The sequence below is a fragment of the Rhopilema esculentum genome, chromosome 16 (assembly GCF_057945365.1).
Source record: "Rhopilema esculentum isolate cy_ngs chromosome 16, ASM5794536v1, whole genome shotgun sequence".
Taxonomy (NCBI): domain Eukaryota; kingdom Metazoa; phylum Cnidaria; class Scyphozoa; order Rhizostomeae; family Rhizostomatidae; genus Rhopilema; species Rhopilema esculentum.
In genome coordinates this window covers 1,916,685-1,939,031 of record NC_142830.1, presented here as the reverse complement: position 1 = coordinate 1,939,031, position 22,347 = coordinate 1,916,685, and the positions used below count along the sequence as shown (strand labels likewise).

The 22,347-nt window shown below is 38.5% G+C and overlaps 2 protein-coding genes across 3 annotated transcripts; one reads left to right on the top strand and one right to left on the bottom strand.

The window, feature by feature from the left end:
- Window positions 1–15: 15 nt before the first annotated feature.
- On the top strand, window positions 16–9,544 carry LOC148958207 (uncharacterized). Of its 2 annotated transcripts, XM_089113148.1 has the most exons (6): window positions 16–1,103; window positions 2,975–4,818; window positions 6,110–6,214; window positions 6,955–7,167; window positions 7,984–8,034; window positions 8,652–8,790. In XM_089113148.1, exons 2-5 carry the CDS (start codon window positions 4,423–4,425, stop codon window positions 8,002–8,004), a joined length of 735 nt encoding a protein of 244 aa, XP_088969274.1. In that variant the 5' UTR covers window positions 16–1,103; window positions 2,975–4,422; the 3' UTR covers window positions 8,005–8,034; window positions 8,652–8,790. The 2 variants fall into 2 exon arrangements, with proteins under 2 accessions (XP_088969274.1, XP_088969273.1); XM_089113147.1 differs by lacking the exon at window positions 7,984–8,034 and having other exon boundaries at window positions 868–1,103; window positions 8,652–9,544.
- Window positions 9,545–9,874: 330 nt separating this feature from the next.
- LOC148958206 (uncharacterized) lies at window positions 9,875–17,038 on the bottom strand. The gene has a single exon (XM_089113149.1). The coding sequence runs from the start codon at window positions 16,041–16,043 to the stop codon at window positions 15,480–15,482; it is 564 nt and encodes a 187-aa protein (XP_088969275.1). The 5' UTR covers window positions 16,044–17,038; the 3' UTR covers window positions 9,875–15,479.
- Between the last annotated feature and the right edge of the window lie 5,309 nt (window positions 17,039–22,347).

The window sequence follows — 22,347 nt, the reverse complement described above, 5'->3', positions numbered from 1 at the left end:
GTTAACACCAAAAATTAACCCATTTCCAATTCTTGTAACTTTTGATGTTCTACCCGGGCCATAGTACTGCCAAAGAGGGCATAGAAAAGTCGCTAGCTGTGTTGATTTTATCCAGTCTTGAAGCATTTTGGAAAATAATTATACATCGATGAAATAGCCTGAAACCATATTGAACCACTTTCATTTTAATTGATGAAAAACAAGCTGAAAAGATATGATACAACTAGAAAATTTCTTAAAAAATCTTGAATTTAAATGAAAGTTGGCACATTGCGTTGCGTCTGAATAGGCTAGTTCCGAATCCTGGTCACGGCACCACTTACATACTATTTTGAGTCTTTCCCCAGACTAGGATTTCTTTACAAAGCAATTTACAAGAGAAAGCCTAGAATAACAACCTCACGTTTATTATGAGTATTAATGGGGAATTATTAAGCTTATATTATTTATCTAAATCAACTTTATTCTGCACTCGTTAAGCCATCCTTGAATTTAAATTCTATCCGGAAAAACGGATACAGGGCGGGGAAAGGTACTCAAATTGGCGGGGTAATAAATTTTTCTTGGTCCATAATATCTGTGATGTTACATTTGCGGGTTGCGCCGATACGTTAGGGGGTTGAACCGATTATTTTTTCCCAGTTAAGGCCCATTCGACGTATCAAAAGCTAAGCTGCCCCGATAAGCAAGGATCTGGGATTCCCGAAAAAGTGGTGGAACTATTCACTTTTTTTCTATAAGAAAATGGCTATAAGAAACGAGTACTGGACAGTCAGAAAAAAATAAGAAACTCCAGTACTCGAAGCAAAATTACTAAGAAACTATTAAATGGTGATAAAACTGAGAAAAACGAAATTTTGTAAAATCCAAGAATATGATTACTCTGTTGGCCTAGAACTTAAGACACAAGGGCAGGGACGTAAACAAGTGGATAATTTTGAGGGGTCGTGGAAGGTTAAAAATTGCAACTCTGCTTAAGAAAATTTTTCTCTCGACCTGTTAATCTACTGAACCTACTAAATTGGTTTTCGAAAATAGCCTTACTCTAGATTTCTAGTTTCTGTATTATAACCGACATTTTACTCGTAATAAATAGTCTTAAAGTGCCACTGAATTGAAAAAAATGAAATTTTTTTTATTGTTGATTCTGGTAGACTAATCATCGCTGATTTCGAAAAAAAGTTTAGTTTTTTAATTTGGAGCCCACAAATAGGGGTTTCTGGGGTTCTTTTGCGAGTAGGTCGTGCGAAAAGAGGCTGGGGCGAGTGACGCATTCAGATTTATATAGTCATTTCAGCCATAGTGAGGGCTGTAAGAAGATAAAAAGTTACAAATTGTGTAAAACATGATACAAGCATGAAACCTGATAGAGATAGGCAGTTTGATACGCTGAAAAAGATGGGGTGTGAATAGACGCTGACAAATATTCCCTTGTGCTATTTATAGAGTGGGGTACTAGGTTCCAAACCTCTAAGCAGTAATTGACATAATTTAGCCATTAGATCGCAAAACTAGCATGGAACGTGGTAGTAATACGCAGTTTGATACGCTGAAAAAGATAGAATATGAATTGACCCTGAAAAATCCCCCTTGTGCTATTTATAGATTGGGGTACTAGGTTCCAAACCTCTAAGCAGTAATTGACATAATTTAGCCATTAGATCGCGATACCAGCATGGAACTTGGTAATAAAAGGCAGTTTGATACGCCGAAAAAGGTAGGATATGAATTGACCCTGAAAAATCCCCCTTGTGCTATTTATAGACTGGGGTACCAGGTCCTAGACCTCTAAGCAGTAATTGACATAATTTAGCCATTAGATCGCGATACCAGCTTGGAACTTGGTAGTAAAAGGCAGTTTGATACGCCAAAAAAGATAGGACGCGAATAGACGCTGAAAAATACCACTTATGCTATTTATAGACTGGGGTACCAGGTCCAAGACCTCTAAGGAGTGATTGTCATAATTTAACTTTTAGATCGCGACATCAGCATGGAACTTTGTAGAGATGAGCAGTTTGATACGCTGAAAAGGATAGGATGCGAATAGACGCCGAAAAATTTCCCTTGTGCTATTTATAGACTGGGATACTAGATTCCAAACCTCTTAGCAGTAATTGTCACAATTTAACCATTAGATTGTGATACCAGCATGAAACTTGATAGAGATAGGCAGTTTGATACGCCAAAAAGATGGGGTATGAATAGAAGCTTAAAAATATCCCACCGTGCTACTTATGGACTTTTAATCAATTCCATTTAAAATGAACTTCTTTACTTTTTGAGGTCCCCTGACCACGAGGTTCTGGGGCAACTTATCCCATCTTGACGGCCCTGGCAATAACTGATGCTTTGACAGTGGCAACGCAAGTTGGAAAGTGGGAAAAGCGCCGAAAAATGTGCAATTTGTGTGGTTCTATAATAGATCAACTTTTTCCCTTGATCAGTTTGCTCACTTTTATTCATAATTTGTAAAGCTGTTCGTAAAAGCATTCTTATTTGACACGCTCAATAATTCACAAAAGGTAAATGATCGGCATGAAGTCTTGGTAAAAACTGCACGCAAAAAGTTTGCTTATTTCATATGGGTTCGAAATTTTCACAAGAAAATACCTTGCACATGTCTTGTAGTTAGATAGCTAGTGATATTTAGAGCACAAGTATCGCACTATTTCCATCCACTTCACGTTTTTTTGGTTTTTTATCGCACTCGAAATACAGTCTTCAGTACTGAAGCCCGCATCACTTCCGCGACTTATAAACGTTAATGCGTCACACATTCCTGAAATTCCTCACAGACCGCGCACAAATTTTCGCACAAAAAGGCTTGAAAATCGCAACTTTGAAGCGTTGTAGCTTCAAAACACTTCACAATTCCGAAAAGCGAACTTCAGCATCGGATTCAGGAGCACCGACTTGACTTAGAACATCAATAAAAAAAATTTTGATTTTTTCAGTTCAGTGGCACTTTAAGCATAAAAACACTATAGAAGATGATGGTAATCTCTAAATTTTGATTAACGTAAAACGAACACATAATCTTTTCGTAAGAAGTAAAGCAATATAAAAGTCAAAGCAGTATTAGATCTTTGATATATTTAATTATAAGTAATATTCTTTCAAGTCAATTAACAGCGATTCTGTTCCTTTTCTGCTTTGCTCATCTTAAAGCTATTTGCTGCAGATCAGTTTTATATAAAGTATCTTTTTCACAATAAAGAAGCATCAAGGAATTAACCAGTTAATCTTTGTTCTTGATCGAAGGAAACTTTTTACAATTTTCAAAGGGCTAAATGTCCTTTGTGTTTTACAACTGAAAAGGGTGATCCCCTCAGGGAAGTGCATATGCCCGATTCGTAAGATAAAACACTCTTCTTTGATCAAATACTTCTGCTGCCGCTTCTTTGATCAATGTTTTGTGGTTTCTCATTAGCTTTATCATAGCAATTTATGATAAGATTTAAGGTGGTCTACAAAGTACAGGGGGAGCTTAGCATACACTCGTTAAGAAGCTTTGAGAACTTCTAGCAATGACAGATTTTTAATGTTTTAAATGAATTGGCTACTCGTAGTTTCTTGAAAAATTCCCACTTTCAATTGTTCTGATCAATACAGGGTATGATTTTTTCAAAACTGCAGGCTAAATAAATTTTCATATTTAAAATCCCAAAATCTCTAAGCTATATGATTCACATATTTGGTCATGAGAGTTCAAAAATTCCAAGTCAACTTGTAAGTTTTCCAACTGTAATTGGATTTTCTAACCTTTGGGGGGCGTGACGCCCCCACGCCCCTTATTATTTATGTGCCTGCACAAGGGATTAAAATATACTTCCCACATCTGTCTAGATAGAGCATCAGAACGGAAGCGAATCTCTTGACTTGATAAAAAAGGTCACGAATATTAATTTCATAACATCATTCATGATTATGACATCATAATTAAGAAACTCTTAGGAAAAAATGAGTATTAAAATTTCCAGGAAATTAAGAAACTGGAGTGCTCAACATCGACCTCTGTTTCTTCTAAAAAGTAAGTGTATTCGAACTATCCGCTCTTTCACCGAGGCTCTTGCACCCAGGGTGGTGGATCTGGGACTTTTGCAAATTCCAATTAATATTTTCATTTTTCCCTAGCAATTAGATTTTCGTCAAAAGTTATATCCGAACACTTTATTTATGGAATCTACTACCGATTTTGCCGACAAACTGACAATTTTCCCCAAAACGTTGTCATTTGTGGAGAACCAGAGGGGAAAAATGCACTTCCCAATAATGAGATCTTTCGCTCACTAGGGCTGCCTCGTTCAAATGCTCTGATGTATGGTTTTTGTTTATCAGGCTAGAGGTATCACCGCTTTGCAGAAGTCTAAATTGGTTCGCTAAATTTATTTTATATTGGATATAAATCTGGCTCAAGTTATGCTTTTCAGGACGTTTACAAGATCTTTGTTACAAAAAACAAATAGAAGCAAGATTTGTCGAGTGTTATCAGTGAGCTACGCAAGATACAACAGTGACAAGAACACCTTTTCTACTTTGTCAAGTTGTCTGCATCCAGACATCATCGACGAGTTTCAAGAAAACGGAGCTGTTTGTTTACGCAATGTTTTTGATAAGCACTGGCAGGAAGTAGCTCATAAAGGAATCGAAAAATGCTTCAACAACCCCAGTGAATATTGTGATTGGATCATTGGGGAGGATGGCGAAGGGGTTTATTTCAATGATTACATGAACTGGGAAAAAGTGGACGAAATAAAAGAATACGCATTCAACTCACAAGCAGCGGCTATTGCTGGGCAGTTAATGAAAAGCAATGTTAGTGTACTTACATATTGGTTTTAAAGTAACAATTTTGGAATTTTAAAGTGTCTTCATTGCAAAACAATTTTCCATTTTTCATATTCTTATTTGAATGATTTTTTTAGATGAACAGCCCTTATAAGAAACGTCAGGCCGAGATAAACCCAAAAAATTAGAACAACATAAGAAACAAGGCAGGCTGAAATTCAATAAAACTCAAGAAATAAAACAAGCGAAAGTTGAAAAATGAAAGAATAGCATCAGAAAAATAGCATTTATTACTTTATCAAGCACAGGTTATGTCTGGTCACCACTATGCACAGGACATTCTATTACAATAAAAGAAATAAAGTAAAAGCCCATGAGGCTGAAATTTTGCAAAAAAATAAGAAGCACCAAGCTAGAACTGGAGCCCAATGTTCTTGTAAAAAACATGTAGTCAAAAAAAGGTTTTAAAATAAGATACCACACCGAAATCTATTTGTAGCATGAAGATTCATCTGAAACAACAAAAGCAAAAAGAAATAAGTGAGCATGGTAGCACAGGTAAAAACATTTTAGCAGTGATTTGAAGAGAATCTGACTGTGCTGCCAAAATATCGTCTTACCAGTTGTGTATTTTATTCAGCAAAACTGAGCACCATGAAAAGTGCCTTAAGCACCTTAGGCTGCCTTAAGCATCTCCCAAGGATCTGATTTAATTCTAAATGCAAAATTTGAAAGCAATTTATTAAGAGTTGATTTCAACCATGTTGCTGTAGGTGCTGGCTAGGGGGGGGGGCAAACTCGAGCAAGAATCATACCTGAGGGGGGGGGGGCAGGCTTTAAAACAAGAAAACAGATATATAACAAACAGGTATATTTGGACAAAATCAAGGTCATGGAATTATAAATATGCCAAATTTTCAAAATATCATTTGGAAAAACTGTAGCCAGAGGGGGCAAGCTGTTGTCAAAATTTTCATTTAGGGGGGGGGGGCTGCTACGTGGCTGGTTTATTTGTGATTGAATGTCCTTTGATACAATGAGCTTGTTGTTTTGGAACTTTTGTAGGGACATGCCCTAATCTAAACAATGCTGAGACTATTCCACTTATTGGGCACACAGAAGGAACATGGGAAGTTCAGTCATCAACTAGTGTCCTAAAAAATTGAACTACTCAACTTTCAAATTTGTATTAGTTTTACTTCCATACAATTATTATTCTAGTCTACTTGACTAAAGATAAATGATATTGAGACAAAATAACTACAATTTAGGAATGAGCTAACATTCACAAAAAGCAATTTGTTTGTATACCTTATAGGTGTCAATTTTCTTTCATGATCATGTTTTTGTGAAAAAAGGAGGAAAAAATAGAGCAGCCCCCTGGCATCATGATCAGGCTTATTATCCCATTGATGGAATGCAGGTATGTTTTCTTCTTTTTTTTGTATTTACCTAGCATTTGAAGGTAGTTTTGGGACCCAGAGAAGATATGCTCATGGGGTAGTGTCCTGGCCCTTCCTGTCGGCAGTGTCAGTGTCATGGGGCAGTGTCCTGGCCCTTCCTGGAACTCAACAACTCGTCAAAATTTTCAAGCGTCATTCTCGAAAATTTCTATATTCTGCTTCATCCTCTGATCTTAACTCTTGTCAACCATGGCTTTACCCAAACAGACCTGATTTTCTTTTTTCGATATTTTCGCTTTTTTTGAAGACCAGAGCCGCAGCCAGAAGAACTGCAGTTGCTTCTTGATCAAGCTTCATTTTAAAAAGGAGCCGATCTAATCAAAACGTGAACTCATTCTAAAACTGAAGAAAACTGATCGTGTATGGAGGACATCGGTTTTTGTGAAACTGAAAACTGTCAGTAAAAAAACTGATAAAAACTGATCGTGTATGGAGGACATCAGTTTTTGAAAAACTGAAAACTGTCAGTCAAAAAACTGATAAAAACTGATTGTGTATTTCAGACTTAAGGTTGAAAAAAATGTTCTGTTGGGGAGGCAAACAAGCCCCACAAATTGAACTGAGCCCCGGCCCCAAAAACATTTTCTGATGTCTGCATACACAAAACTGAATATAATTCAATGCACTTTGGTTCATCCATGTGTACAATTTTATTAAACCACTGATTTTTTAAATCTGAGTAAAATTATTTTGCTTTTAGAATTGCACAATCTGGATGCCAACAACACCTGTAAACAAAGAAACTTGCTTGCGTTTTGTCAAGGGATCACACCTTTGGCAAAAATGGTTTCACCCAAAGAAGTTTGTTTCTCATTTGAATTATTCTCTTGACACAATTGATAACTTTGAGTATGAAGATATTCCTGAAGATATTGATGATGGAACTTATGAAATCTTGACATGGGATCTACAGGTATTTTTTGTAGAATTTAAGTACAATTGATAGAACAAAAATCCATAGTTGTTTCATTGAATCTATCTTTTTTTATTACATTTCCCCCATAATTGTCACCCCTTCTAATCAATTAAGTATACTTTTGAATTATTGCAACCACCCAAATGATAAATTTAACTCTATAACAAACATTTTATATTGTTTGGAAACACAAAGTTGTTTTAACTTAAAGTTGAGATGGATTATATGTTGAGCCAAGAGTGATGTGCCCTGGGCCAGATGCATTCCATGTCAACTGTATGCCAAAGGTCCACCGGGGCATTTGTTTAGGTATGCCAAAAATATAAAAGCAGTTGGTAAAACTGTAAATATTATTGCGCCAGACAAAGAAAACTGATTATTAGAGAAAACTGTGGGGTGTGAGTCTTTATTTTATGTTGACTTTGTACATGGCTTCATATTTAGCATGTCAACTAACGAAAATTTTAAGGTACGCTAAACAATTTTTTATTTGTTTGCACGCCAAAAAAACCTGGGTGTACGCCGAAGATCTTTGGGCCTAAGTACATGGAATGCGTCCTGGGCATAATAAGAGAGATACAATAAATGGAGAAAAAAGATCCAAAATGGATATCCCTGGGAAAAATCTACTTTTATGCAAGCTTCATTTCATAAATAAGATAAGATATATATTAGAAATTTTTACTTTTGAACACATAATCTAATATAGAGCCATAAAATATCTTTAAATGGGTTAAATATGTAAAAGTTTAGTGCGATGTGGCAAATAAAAGATTTAAAGTTTGCTAACAATTCTCTGTCATTTTGGCTTAGTTTATGAAGGAGACCAAATAACAGTGATTTAATGTGATTCAGCCATTTCTGGTTTGGCATCAGCCATTTTGTAACAAGTTTATCTGATTTCACATATTTTGGTCGTGATACTCTGAGTTAATTAAATAAAAATTTGATAATATCTAATGATGATTAATTATTTTAGTGACATCGTCAGTTAAAATCTCTATCCTTTGAAGAAATGATCATTTTTCAGTAATTACTATAATCATTTCTGTTGTTCATTAAATTTTGCATTTTGTTGCATTCAGTTGCATTTACAGCAAAGATCTGACTTCTGAAAATCTAAAATTTTTTTGCAATGTCTTTTTACTGTAAGAAAAACCCATATCGGCAATAGAGAACGCCAATTTTACCACCAGGAAACGTTTGTGACTAACTTGGGACTAATTTTTGGCTAAGGCGGTTTCAAAATCATAGAATCTCATCAACATTACTTTTTATAGCCCTCCTTCCAAAATTTTCTTATCGAATCTAAACGTTTTATGATACACAATCTATACTGAAGATGATGACTAAAATCCCCCGTCGCATCGCTATTGCGGAGATTTTTTAATACATATTTGCCAATTAAGGAATTTATACAGCCAAATATACATTCGTTGACAGAAAAATTTGACCTCCTAAAATCTCTTTTTTTCTCTAAGCCAGGGGATTGCATCGCTTTTCACATGAAGACACTTCATGCTACTACTAAAGCAAGTGCTACATCGCCAAGATACGTGATAGCCACAAGATGGCTAGGCGATGATGCTGTTTATGCAAGAAGGCCATGGAAGTCGTCCCCACCACAAGAAACCCTACCCAAAGGTCTTCAATTAGGAGCAAACATATCAACAACCAAAAGCTTCCCTATAATTTGGCAGAAGATGATGAACACTGAATGAAGAAAGCTTTTTGGTTTATCTGATATCGTTCTTATGATCGTACTCACTTAAGATATAAGAAATTTAGGATATCGTAACTATCATTTGATGACGACAGATATGAATAGTAATGTGTGAGTTGAAATTCACAGGAATACGACTGATTTGATATTTTACAAGTAATGCGTTCCGGCGTTTTTTTATTCAGAGAAATCAATAAAAATACAATTTTAAATACTACCCTAATTACTGTACTACACTACGGGGACGATACCAGGAGGAGCGAAAGACAATGACTACCCCATGGCCGATACATAAAAACACACAACATTAAACAAGGATAGAAAGAAAGATAACTAAAACTAGGTAGACTAATTACGAATACAGAATAAACCGACAAAAAGTAGATGCTAAAGTATAAGAGTGTGCAGCAGTGGAATATTTAAAAGCGTTCTGAAGCATGAATGAATTTGAGCATTGCCTGAAGTAGCTTCTTATTTGAGTCAATGAATTTGACTAAAGCTTCATTTGAAAGAGACGTTTCCGGCGTTTGAAAGCCTTAGATTTGATAATTTTCTTCTTGCAAACTTCGAGCCCCTTTTTCGGGTGCTGTATAGCAACTTACAAAAGACACACTTGAGTACATCGAAAACAATTCATTAATTGTTTAGAAACAGTTGTTTTTTTGAGGGAATACTCTTTGCAAGCCCTTATGTGAAAGGTGGATTTTTTGTAACATCCCCTCCCTCCCGTTTATGTAGAACTGTTTGTCCATGATTACAACCCTCGAGCCATTGTCAGCTGGTTTAATTACAATGTTGACGTCTTTTAAGATTTTTCAGTACGTTCCGTTCGGCGTGAGAGAGATTGTCTGTTATTTTGGTAGGCCGTATGTTTCTATTGTCATTATTGTCATCCTCGATTTTGTTGATGTATGATTTTCCTCTCGATCCTTTCCAGTCATGAGAACACTATCGAAGTGCCTACTTTGAAATTCTAAATGTACTTATGAATTAGATTGAGACTTTGGAAACCGCAGCTTGAAGATAAAATTAATAATCATACTGCGACAAAGAAAAAAGACTCCAACTAGAGTCGAAACGTTTAATTTAATTTAATGGACTTATCTATTTAATGGTACAACAAGGAATTGTCTAAAACCAGATTATCATGACGTAACAAGAAGTTTTTTTATATATCAAATGAAAACATAACTACACGTGACAAATGATGCAGCCAGCTACTGTGCGACTCATTGTAGGAAAGGACATGTAGTCAGCGAGTTCCCACAATGAATGACACTTACAATTTTCTAGGGAATGAAACTCAAAAGAAGTATTACAAATACAATAAAAGAAAACAAACAAATAGCCTGATCGCTGAGCAAAACTGAGGATGTTTGATAAAATGATCGATCAGCCGCCCATCCGACCGGATCCAGATCAGACAGACCATAAATCAAACCACCCCACAGACACCCCCTTTTATTTAAAATGTTGGGAGTTCTCAATATATTAGATGGTTGCTTCTATTATCATTCTATTATCTATCATTGAAAAGAATGGGCTTCAATATTAGAGAAATCTGACCAAGGAGATCCTGACGCAACTGATGAAAAATTGGGCAGTGTAGGAAGAAGCCATACCACATTTACAAAGCGGGTTGAGACAATCAAAGTTATGCCGAAATTTGTGTTCGTTAAGGGAGCGAAATTCGAGACGACACGTTAATAATCGAATTCCCTGCAAGTTACCAATGCCATAAATAGGATTTCCCTCTGGTCTTACACGCGCAATTAGCAAACGCTTAAACTCAATGAGCGTCGAAGAAATTCTGAGTTCTTCATTAAGGGAGTTCCATTCAAATAATGTATTATGAAAGTATGTGTTTGAAAAGCGTGCAGCTCTGGCCACATTTTGAGCATCGTGCGCGAGTGTCTCAAGTGGTATGACTCTGGCCTGGAAGGTGGAGCCTCAGCAAACAGGAAGTGCGGAGATTTAAGTTTTCTTAGGTTGAAAAAATTGCACAACCTTCTGAACCACCTCCTATCGTACCCACCCGAGCTCTTTCTATAGCTTGTCTCCACTGGTTCCAAGCACCGATAGCAGCCAAGGCAGCTGCATACTGGGTTGGTTCAAGCTTATTCGTGAGATTAAGACACATACTAGGATCGTATTTGTGATAAATTATATCCCCATAGTCAAGATTAAGGCCTTACATAAAGCTTATAGAGCTGGATTAGGACATCTCTAGACACATTAAGACAGATGCTTCATCATTCCAATACCACGCCTAGCTTTGGCAGTCGCTTCTCTTAAATGAATTTTAAAGTCTAACCTTGAGTCCAAGACCATACCAAGATGTTTGTGTTCCGATGTTTGGAAAATAATAGAATCATCCAACTTTAAAGGGGGATGATCAGGTTTGATTCTTTTAGTAGAGAATATCACTTCCTCGGTCTTTAATTGCATTTTCCATTGCCACGCCCATAATCTAATCTTTTCAAGGTCATAATTTAGTTTACGAGCAGTGTTAGCAACATCATTTACAACGGAAAACAATGACGTGTCATCGGCAAAAAGTGTTACGTTACAGCTCATATTTTCCACAAGATCGTTAATGTATATAAGAAAGAAAAGTGGACCTAATACAGAACCTTGAGGAACACCAGCTGAAACAGTTAACCAACCAGACGATTTGTCATTCAATACGACGCGTTACTTACGGTTATTCAAGAAATCTTTGAGAAAAATTAGAAGATCACTCCACCACTTAAATTTTGCTAATATTTGCAATGGCGAGGTTAATAATAATAATAATAACACAATAAGTCCTTCATGCCAAACCCTCTCAAAAGCCTTCGACAAATCTAGAAAAACGGCTCTTGTTACTTTACTAGGTATTTCATCAAAAGCTTTGTAAATTAGGTGCGTTATTGAAATTAGTTGATTGATTGTAGAATCTCCAGGACAGAAGCCAGATTGTTTATCGGTTAGCAGTCCATTTATGAAAAGATGATAGTAGATTTCATCAAATATTAGCTTCTCAAAGATTTTACTAAATATTGGGAGCAAAGGAATAGGTCTATAATTATTTTTGCATTGTCTATTATTTTTCTTATGAATCGGAGTTATATTTGCCTTTTTCCAAATGAATGAATAGACACCAGTCTCCTGACTTTTTTCATATATGATACACGAGGGACTTTTTTTTCAGACAACAGAGCTATCACACAACTTTATCAAAGACACTGATATTGCATCACAAACATGAGCTTTCTTAGAGTCAAGAGATCAAATCAAATTCAGTACCTTCTCAGCGTCAATGTTAACACTTTCTAGAATTGAGTTGCCTTTTGGTAAAAAAGTAGGAAGGGTACTTCTAGTTCTAGCTTCAGAGCACTGACAGACAAAATATTCGTCAAAGATTGTTGCTTTACTTTCAAAACTGGTGACTAGCAAACCATTTTCAAGTAGGGGTGGAATATTCACTATACTCTTTTCATTTATTAACCGATTCAAAGTTGCCCAGTACGCCTTGTCTCCGCGATTAGGATCACCGAACTTACGACCTAAATTCCGAAAATATTTATCCTTTGCATTAATGATCATTTCTGACGCCTCATTACGAGCCTCCTTAACGAGAGCCCAGTCCTCCTGTCTACGACCGCGGCCAAAAAATTTTCTATAAACCCTGTGCTTACGTTTTATTGCTGTTTTAATGTTTCGATTTATCCAAGGTGGGTCTTTATCGTTGATTTTCAAGACTTTATTTGGAATATTTTTCAAGAATAACGAGTACAAGATGTCAGTAAAAACCTGTGCCATTTTTGCGACATCTAAATCTAGAAATCTGGCATTCCAATCTATCTCTTCAATTTGCTTTCGAATTGCCTGGGCATCTGCTTTACTGTAGCCCCGCCCCAAACAAGTCGTTTGTAAGGAGGAGGGGAGGGTATATTTATGTCCAACTTCCCAAGAATGATCTGGTGTTGACAGTGTTCATCTAGAGAAGGGTGAACCCAAGCCCGTAGCCAGGCCTGTGGAGAAAGGGTGGCAAATCCCCAGACCTGTTGCAGGCAGACGTTTCAGCAAGTCTTTTTATAAGTTTTGCTTAGCAGCGAAAGTTTTTTTGAGCGCCAGGCACCATCTTAAGAGGCCCCAATAAACATAATATATGGGTAATATATGGATAATAAGAGATCCAAATAAACAATTATCTTGCTCCAGGGGTGGCATTGCCAACCCATGCCACCCCTTGGCTACGGGCCTGGGTGAACCCCAGAATTAACAAACAGATTGCCTGGTCAGTTATTATGAAATCAATACATGACATCCCACTACCACGGATGTTGGTGGGTCCCTCTATCAACTGATGCAAATTATTGGTTTCAATTAACTCATCTAGGGCAGCTCCTTCAGGAGTCTCAATATTTAGTCCCACCACGGAGATGATCGACAATTGAAATCGCCAGTTAAAACAACAGCATACATAAGGTGCTTCATTTCGGATAACGACAAGCATTGATTGAAGGGAATCCATGTTTGTTCCAAACTGATCACTACTTTGGGAGCGACTACGATAATTAGCAATAAAAAATACTTTTTTCTTGCAACTATTGTTTCAATGACTACAGTCTCCTGTACAGAGGCGGACTGGCAGCAAATCTCTCGGGTTGCTATAAACAGAAAAGGGGCCCGTACTACGTATAATGTAAGCAACAGGGGCGTTGTGGCTCCTAGAAAGGGGCCGGGAGAAAATCATCATAAGGGGGCCCACTCTTGTGTATGATATCTCCAATCACAAACACAAGTCGCCAAAATGATATGTATCTGGAAACCATCCAAAGATCCCAGTTTTTATCATTTTGAAAGGTTCATCTGCTATATTTGTTGGGGGTGTAGCCCCCTTTCACCAACCATAGATACTTTAAGACTGCCAAAAATGAGGAACAAATTCAATGCTGTAGTGCACAGTTGATACTGACAAAAATGTAACAGAAGACATATATGCACTGCGAGTGAAGCGAGCAGAAAAATTCTTTCGGCCACGCCCTTTAAATTAGCTTGAAACACGATTCAGAATGCTTTTCACAGTCGTTTATCTCGTTTTACAAATTTTTAGGCATACTTTGTTGCGTTTCGTTAAAATTCAGTTCTTAATTTGGACTTTCTTGCTTTAAGAGGACCCCTAGACCTCGAGGCCCTGGGACAGTTTGCCCCTCCTTGTCCCCCTCTCGGAAGCCCTGTTCATATTCCACGCATCTCTTTCACAGTTGCCTGTTTGTAAATGTTGACCTCCTCTAATTCTGAACTGTGAACTTGAGTATACATGTAAGTGCGGTGTTTTCTCACCAAAGATTTTGTTCATATTAGATATTTTCCTGGGTTTTTCAAACTCACTGGAAAGGTGGCCACCGAGAAATTTCTCGGTGTCCCGCCTAGCCACAACACCCCTGTTAAGCAATATTGAAATGTTTTCTTTCTAAGCATTTTATCTCCATTTCTGTGACTTGTATTCTCTTGAACATAGATATCTTTAAGATGAACAGAGTTATTTTATCGAATTTATCTACGAAGGGCCCGGTTATTATGAAGTTGAGAGGGCCCGGGTTGAGATCGCAACCCTAGCATCCCTGCCAGTCCGCCGCTGCTCCTGTAAAAATTCAAGTTCAGTTCGCCGCTCAACGGGGAGTCCCTCACGAACATATAGGAAGACACACCCTCAATCTTGGTAATACTAGGATGATAACTACGAATTAATACTTCAACAGGGAGGGACATTGATCAACATCAGGAAGTGGGCGAAACAATGCATCAGCCCTTAAACTGCCTGAACAATTATACCTTTTATGGGCGGTGATTGTAACTGGGAAAATATTTCCGGCCAAAGGACACATAGTGTACCCACCAATCACCAGCATTTTTCCCAAACAGCATTAAAATATGGAATGAAAAACATCGGCCAAAGGCCAGAGAAAATCGGTAGTAAGCCAACGGCGTTAACGCCAAATTCTAAAGTTAAATTAAATAAAGCAACGGCCTAAAGGCCATAAAACAAATGGCACTGGGCCACCGGCATTTTGGCAAAACAGCATTAAAATATAGAATGAAAACATCGGCCAAAGACCAGAACAAATCGGCAGTAAGCCAACAGCGTTTACGTCAAATTTTAAAGTGAAATAAAGTAGCGGCCTAAAGGCCATAAAACAAGCGGCCCTGGACCGCCGGCATTTTGCCAAACAACATTAAAATATGGAATGAAAAACATCGGCCAAAGGCTAGAACACATCATCTAGAACACAGTGAGCCAACGGCAATTACGCCAATGTTAAAGTTAAATAAAGCAACGGTCTAAAGCCCATAAACAAACGGCCCTGGGCCACTGAGCCAAAGGAAATTATGCTAAAAATTGAACCAAGTAATTAAAAAAGTGAAAATGCTATGAAAGAGACATGAAGAAAAAAAACTACATCTCTTCAATAAGTGAATTTTGAACAACACCAAAAAATAAAAACTTGACTAGCAAATTTTCAAAGGTAAAATAATCTTGAACAGAACATATTAGGGAACATAACAATTAATCGTAATAGTGTCTTTGCCCACCAGATTAACCACTACCTAAAGTAGAGGCTGATGCTAGACATTTTGAAGCAGTTATTAAGCGAGTTTGCGAAAGCTTGATATAAGCTTGATAGGCCTCACTTGACCAGCGACCAAGTGCCTTTATCAAATATTCAGGGAAGCCTAAGGAGGCAGCTGTAGAAGCAGCCCCTACGCGAAAGCTGTGAGGCGTGTAACGACCATTCCAGCTAGCTGATAATAAAGATTTCTGTAGCCAATTGTTAAGTCTACTCTTAGTCAAGAAGGCACCATTCGAAAACTGGAACAATGGACCAGACCTTTGTCCACGAAGACGAATATATGTCATAAGGGCTGTTACTGGACATAAAACAGAGTCAGAACGGGCAAGTGAAATTGAGCAACCTTTGCCAAATGGTTCTGTTTTAGACCTGGACAATGTAATAGTTACAACTGATGGAACAGGCATCTTGTCTACAGATATCTTATCAAGAGATAAATGCAACTCTTCCGAAAAATGGTTTGATGAAGCAGTAAATTCGGCTGCCTTCAAGAACCCGAAAAAGGCAGCACAACATGCAGACCAAAGCATAGCATCATCAAATTTTGTCAAATCTAACTGCACTTTGTTTGTATTTAAAATTAAGGCGGTAATTGGAAGCTTAATTGGTGCGGCATTTGTGCTTTTAACTCTTCGCAATCCTCTTACAGGGTCTGGGTATCCTTCAGGTATATGTAATGCTCGAACACCCGCCAAATAAACTTTCAGAGTTGAAGCTTGACACGTTTTGCCAGCTTTGCCAATGAAACGCAGCAGTGTAAGCTCAGAAGCGGGACTAGGTAAAGATTCATTGTCGTGTAAAAATTCATTTTGCTGGCAAAAGGTAATAAATTGCTTTTGAGCAGACGAATAGGTTTTCCTGGTATTTACTGACAGTGACTGTGTTAAGAGTGTTTGCCATGACTCGTCCAAGGTGAAAACAGCAGATGCTGAAGGAGACCCTCTGGGATTGCAATGGAACTTGTATCCGCAGTTGCGACAGCTCGGATTGGCCAAACGCCTGCAAACCAGTGAGTCTCATAAATAGCTGCAAAACCGATGCTGCCTGCAGCATCAGAAGTCACAGATATTTTTGGTGCATGTTCCCAAGTAGGGAAAAAAAAAGCTTTTGCCATTCCAAGATTGTAAGAGCTTAAACCACAATTTAATATCATCTTGTTCCCAGCACGACAGTTTAACAAAATGATGAAATTCCGCCACAGAATGAGCACGATCAATTAAACGTCTGAGAAAGGGCCTTCCTAACACGATTGCCTGGCAAAAGGCCAATCAAGGAAAGTAATTCACGCTTTTTTCCAATTTTGCGATTTTTCCAAACAGAAAGCTTAGCACGAACTTGGACAAGTTTTTCTTGAGGCAACTGCAATTCTTGTTCAACAGAATCAAGCTTGAAACCTAAATAAGTAATGCAAGTTGCAGGACCCTCTGTTTTATCTTGAGCAATAGGGACACCCAATGTCTCACAAAGCGAGAAACATGCCTCGAGATGTCGTTGACAAATGTCAGAATTTAGAGGGCCAACTAAGAAAAAATCATCCAAATAATGTTGAATATTTGAGCACAAACCTCTTTCTCCAATAAAAATTGTAAGGCATCAGCGAAACGGGTAAAAATTTTTGGCGCAGAGCGAAGACCAAATGGTAGTGCTAAGTCAATGTAGAATTTACCCTGCCATTGCATACCAAGCATATGGCGCTGCTGAGATTTAACTGGTAGCAACCTATAAGCACGGCGTATGTCAAATTTTGCAAGCAGTGCCCCTTTTCCCAGTGGCATTATCAAATCAATTGCCTCTGGAATACCTGTATATGAGACCTCTGCTTGCGAGTCAGGTATCAAGTCGTTAACACTACAACAGGGTGGAAAAGATAAATCTGTAATTAAACGAAAAGTGCCAGGGGTACTTTTAGGAATAACTCCAAAACGATTTACATGCAAATCCGATTCACATCTAGCGGGCCTAACATAGTACCAAAGTCTGTTTCTTCTTTGAGATAATTAGTGATTATATGTGGTTGTTTAGATCAGGGTTGTCCAACCTTTTTTCCAGAAGGGCCACTTTCAGAATAACGTAGTAACTGAGGGCCATTTATATGTTTACCGCTGCATTGTCCGTTTTGCCCCGTTACGTTTCATATCGTCCCATTCCAAAAAATGAGTCGCATAGGAGTTGCGCGCACGTGGGAACACTTTAAATCGTGCCGTTAAGTGATACGAAAAGAGTAACGGTGTGAAATCGTTCCGTTCCCGTGTGAACAGGTGAAATGATCCGAAAAACAGAATAATTACTGATCTAGCTAAATGCTTGCATTGTTCGTATGGTAATACTCATATGTGCATTGGTAAACTCTTGAAATTCTAGCACAAAAAGTAGAACGGAGAGATAGTCTTCCCGCGCGATGAGAAGAAACAATTGGTACGTGATCGTTTCGTGCCTGTTTGAACAGTTCATTTCCCGTTTGTTCAATCATTTTGAACGACATGGTAACAGTACGCAATCCTTCCCGTGCGAACCGGATCTTAATCTGCTTCTGCCATCAATTTTAACAATTTTTGTTTGTATTTGTATGTGCTCCCAAAAAGAAAAGTAGACCACGGCATGCTGACCTTTGTGTCGCAATCCGAACTGAAAAACCTGATTTCCTTAGAGATTGTTGACAAGAAACTTCTAATTTATGAACATGTAACTGGCTTTCCAGCTTATAATAACATGAATTTTTAGTGTTATTATGCCTAGCAATATTGTATTCCTTCCGCACTGCGATTTTTTTCAAACAAATTAAGCACATAACAAAGTCATTTTGCTGAGATACGGAAAAATCGGTTGTCCACGATAATTTTAAATTGCATTTCCCAAGTTCACATATCTCCCTCTTCACGGCTTTTTAAAAACATGGCTTGTACCAATCTTGAACTTTTCAAACAAGCGCGGCGTGTTCATGGTTTGGGCACAGAATAGGGAGTTTGGTTCATTGCGTTGAACTTGAAGTCGCCAAGTGTACGCGCGCGAAAGTGGGTGCGCTTTTATTTGATCTTGTGAATAATATGAATTAACTTCTCTCTTACAACCTGAATAAATACAATGCAGTTCTTTATCAACTTTGACCCAAGCGCGGGCCACATTTGACAACATGACGGGCCACAATGTGGCCCGAGGGCCACGCGTTGGACAACCCTGGTTTAGATCCACTCAGACAATTTCTAGTTGCTGATTTGAGTACACCATCAGAAGTATCGATATCGAAACCAAAGCGGAGGCCATGTAAAAGCCATTGTTTATCTTTATAATCAAAGTTAGACAGAAGTAAATTCCAAAAATGATAATTTTGTGGTGATATAGACAAAGGCAATATAAGCGTATTTACATTCCTCTCAACGGTAGGTAGTTCCAGTGGGGAGAGTCACTTGAGGTGGGCTCTCTTGCGTGAACCTTGTGGTACTGGCCCGCCACTAAAATTGGATTCAGATGCCGCTGGGGAAAGACGTTTAACCTGTGTTTGACGGTTTTTCTTTTTGTGGGCACCCCGACAAACAGAGCAAACATTATGAGCATAACGACAGCGTGCCATTGTGCATTCACCATCATTCCACTTAAAACAGGGGAGAGAGCTTTTTGAAGCAGTCGTGCTATTTCCCTCTCTTATGCTGTTCTTCAGTGAGCCTTGGCTTAGAACGGTTGTCATCCAAAGGGTAGGAATAACCTCCCCCCAATTTTTGGAAGGATTGTTCACCACCTGTTTACGAAAGGCTGTATCATATTCGAGCCAACCAGACCCTGGTACATCCCTAGATGCTGAAGAAAGCAACAGAAAATAGCTAATAAGACTGGAAATATTAGCTGGGGTATCCTTTGCCAAAACACCCACATAGACTGCCCATGCTTCAGACCAATCTGCAAATGTGGTTATATTTTGCAGATCAGAACGAAGCAGCTTGGACAGTTGGAATTGACTAGGCTCTTCAGTTGGCAGCTTCTTCAAATTATTAGGCCGGAGTAAATTAAAGTCTACATATTGAGCTGCCTGAATTTTTGAAACAAAATGACCTGGCACTCGCTGCACAGCGGTAGACACAAAGCATGCGACAGGTGTGTTAGCTGCAGACTGAGGCACCATATTAATAGGCTCAACATCTACTGGGCAGGTTGGGTTATCCAAAACCATGCTAGGGCCCTGAGCAGGCAAAAATGAACACTGAGGAGGGGGAATCACTTTTAAAAACAAAGGGGCAGATGCAGGATGCTCCTGGCTTTCATGTGATGGGTTGACATTAGCAACAGACATATCTGAAACTGACTGTGAAAGGCCTGCTGAATTTCCAGACGCAGACACTTGCTGCGGATTATTAGCCATATCTTTAATCATATCGAACATTTGCCTTATAGTGTTGTCAAGAGCATTAAATTTATCCATTGATTCTTGCCTGCTCATGGCGTCGGGTTCCTTCGACCCTTTCCCCGGCGGCGTGGATGGTTCGCTATCTCCCATCGTGCGAAAAGATGGTTTCAACTCTGGTTGAGAAACAAAAACAAACAAAAACGAAAGTACGATTATGTTCGTTATCGATAGAAAATAACAATATCACAACGGAAAGTCAAAAGCAACGGTAATAAATGGAACTTTCTCACCAAGGCAGATCGAGTAACCACGTAGGCACAAGTCTCTAGGCCACTTCAAAACTCGTAGTTCAACTGCAGGGGCGGATTCAGGGTGTCGCACAGGTCGCACGGAAGACCGTCAGATTTTCAAAATTTAGTTTTAGTCTTCAGTCGTTGAAATGAGGCAATCATGTTAACACAATCTTTTATTTCCCTTCTTGCAGATATTAAACAGTATGATTTTTAGGCATGTCGCCCGTGCCGCACAAATATGCAGGGCTCTTTGTTATGCAAATATTTTACCAAATTTCACCAATCAAAATTCGAGTTTTAAATTCGAGTTCGAAATTCAAGTCTGTAACCACGTTAGACTATGTTAGACTAAGTCTGTAACACTATGTTAGATTACTGTGCCGCACAACTGCTGGCAAGGGAAGAAAGTGGATGAGGTTAAAAGTTGTGAAGGAGAAGAATCCCAATTTTCTTTTTCAATGCGGAAAAGGTGCACAGGAAGTGTACACTTCTGAATCTCAAGATATTTTGTCTCAACTGGGTGTTTGGATTTGCTGGAAAATTTGGAAAACCTTGTAAAAGGGAAAAACGTTTGACTGAACAATTTGAACAATCAGGGCCCCAGTCCCGTCGCCACACAAAAACTACTACAAGGCCTGCAAACCTCGTTGGTGAGGCAACTTTCGCTCCTAAAGATAAGGGCGTCCATTAAGGCGTTCCATCAATCAAAGTGTATCAGTCTTGCTTAGCGGGACAAATCGCAGTTAGTTTAGAAAGTTAACGCTTACAAGACATGAAAATAATGTTCTAGATTAAAGATCTAGATGACTATCTTGAAAAAAGGAGAAAGTATTCCTTTTATTTATGTTGGTTGCAATAATCGATATTGTGAGCTTTAGGGGTTTTGCCTTTGAAATTAAACCTAGTTGCTCTGGTTCCGGGGGGGAGGGGGCTGGGCCCCTATTATGGATCTACCCTTGACCATGAGGGAGGCCCCCTAGACCGCTTGTTAGGTAGTGTTTATGTGCGACCGTCAAATTATTTTCTGTATCCGCCCCTGTTCAACTGTGTCTCTGGTAAAACCAATTCATTTACAATTGAAATGCCAAACGAAATCCTAATCCAAAATAACCGCAAGGCTAATCACGAAAAACTGAAATCCAATTGAACTGGGTTTCACAAAAATAAATAAAAATCCAAGAAACAACGCTGGAAAGTTTAATCTTGACTTTCTAGAGGTTAGATCACCATGTGACTGGAAGATCGTGCCCCCAGCACGACATGTCAAGTGACCCGAAACCCATGCTCCTCCCTGGTGGCATTAAAGCCTGGTTCCCACTTGGTCGTTTGGGTCGTTTGGGTCGTTGGAAAATACCCAAACGAATGAAAAGACTCAGTGGAAACATACCTGCCAACAACCCAAAAGACCCGAAATACTCAAACGACAGTTGTCGCAGAGATAGAAAAAATTCTATCTCCGCGACCCAAAATACCCACGCATGAATGATTTTTGCAAGTGGAAACCGACAAACGACTCAAACGACTCAAACGACCCACGCTTTAATAACTTTTTCTTCAAGAGTAGGGGTTTATCTTGTAACCGCGTGTTTGACTAGAACAAGACAAGATAGCTGAATATTTCACAGCAAGCTTTATGGAAAAGTTCAAAAATACGAGTGCTATTATAACAATTACTGGAAAGAGTTTGAAAATAAATACAAAAATATCAAATCATGGCAAGCTATTGCACTGAAATTTAGTGATCTAACATCGTCGTCTGTACAAAGTCACCAGAGGTAGAAATATTTGACTTTGCAACATCAGTTGTTGTTTATCAAATGCTACCATCGTTTCTTCCACGCATGCCGCCAAAATTAAATGAGCGATGCATGGTGCAAGCAATGAACAGCATCAACAACAAACGACTCAAAAGACCCAAACGACCAAGTGGATACCAATGTGTTCTTTAGGTTGTTCGTGTCCTTCAGGAACGACTGTGACGATTCAAACGACCCAAACGACCAAGTGGAAACCAGGCTTAACTGCTGTTAAACCTCTGCGCGTCTAACAGATATTTACTTCCCTACTAAAGCCCTCAATGCAAATATCAGAATTATTATTAGATTTGTTAAGCATCGACTCAGAAAAGGCCATAACGTCAAAATGATGTAGCGCATTATACGCTTCAATTAATGGGATCTTTATACAACCCATTGCACAAATGGC

Coding starts and splice junctions, on each gene's coding strand:
- LOC148958207 (XM_089113147.1), top strand. CDS start 4,423: ATGCTTTTCAGGACGTTTACAAGATCTTTGTTACAAAAAACAAATAGA. Junction 4,819..6,109: donor GGCAGTTAATGAAAAGCAAT/GTTAGTGTACTT, acceptor TATACCTTATAG/GTGTCAATTTTCTTTCATGA. Junction 6,215..6,954: donor ATCCCATTGATGGAATGCAG/GTATGTTTTCTT, acceptor TTTTGCTTTTAG/AATTGCACAATCTGGATGCC.
- LOC148958206 (XM_089113149.1), bottom strand. CDS start 16,043: ATGCTTTGGTCTGCATGTTGTGCTGCCTTTTTCGGGTTCTTGAAGGCA.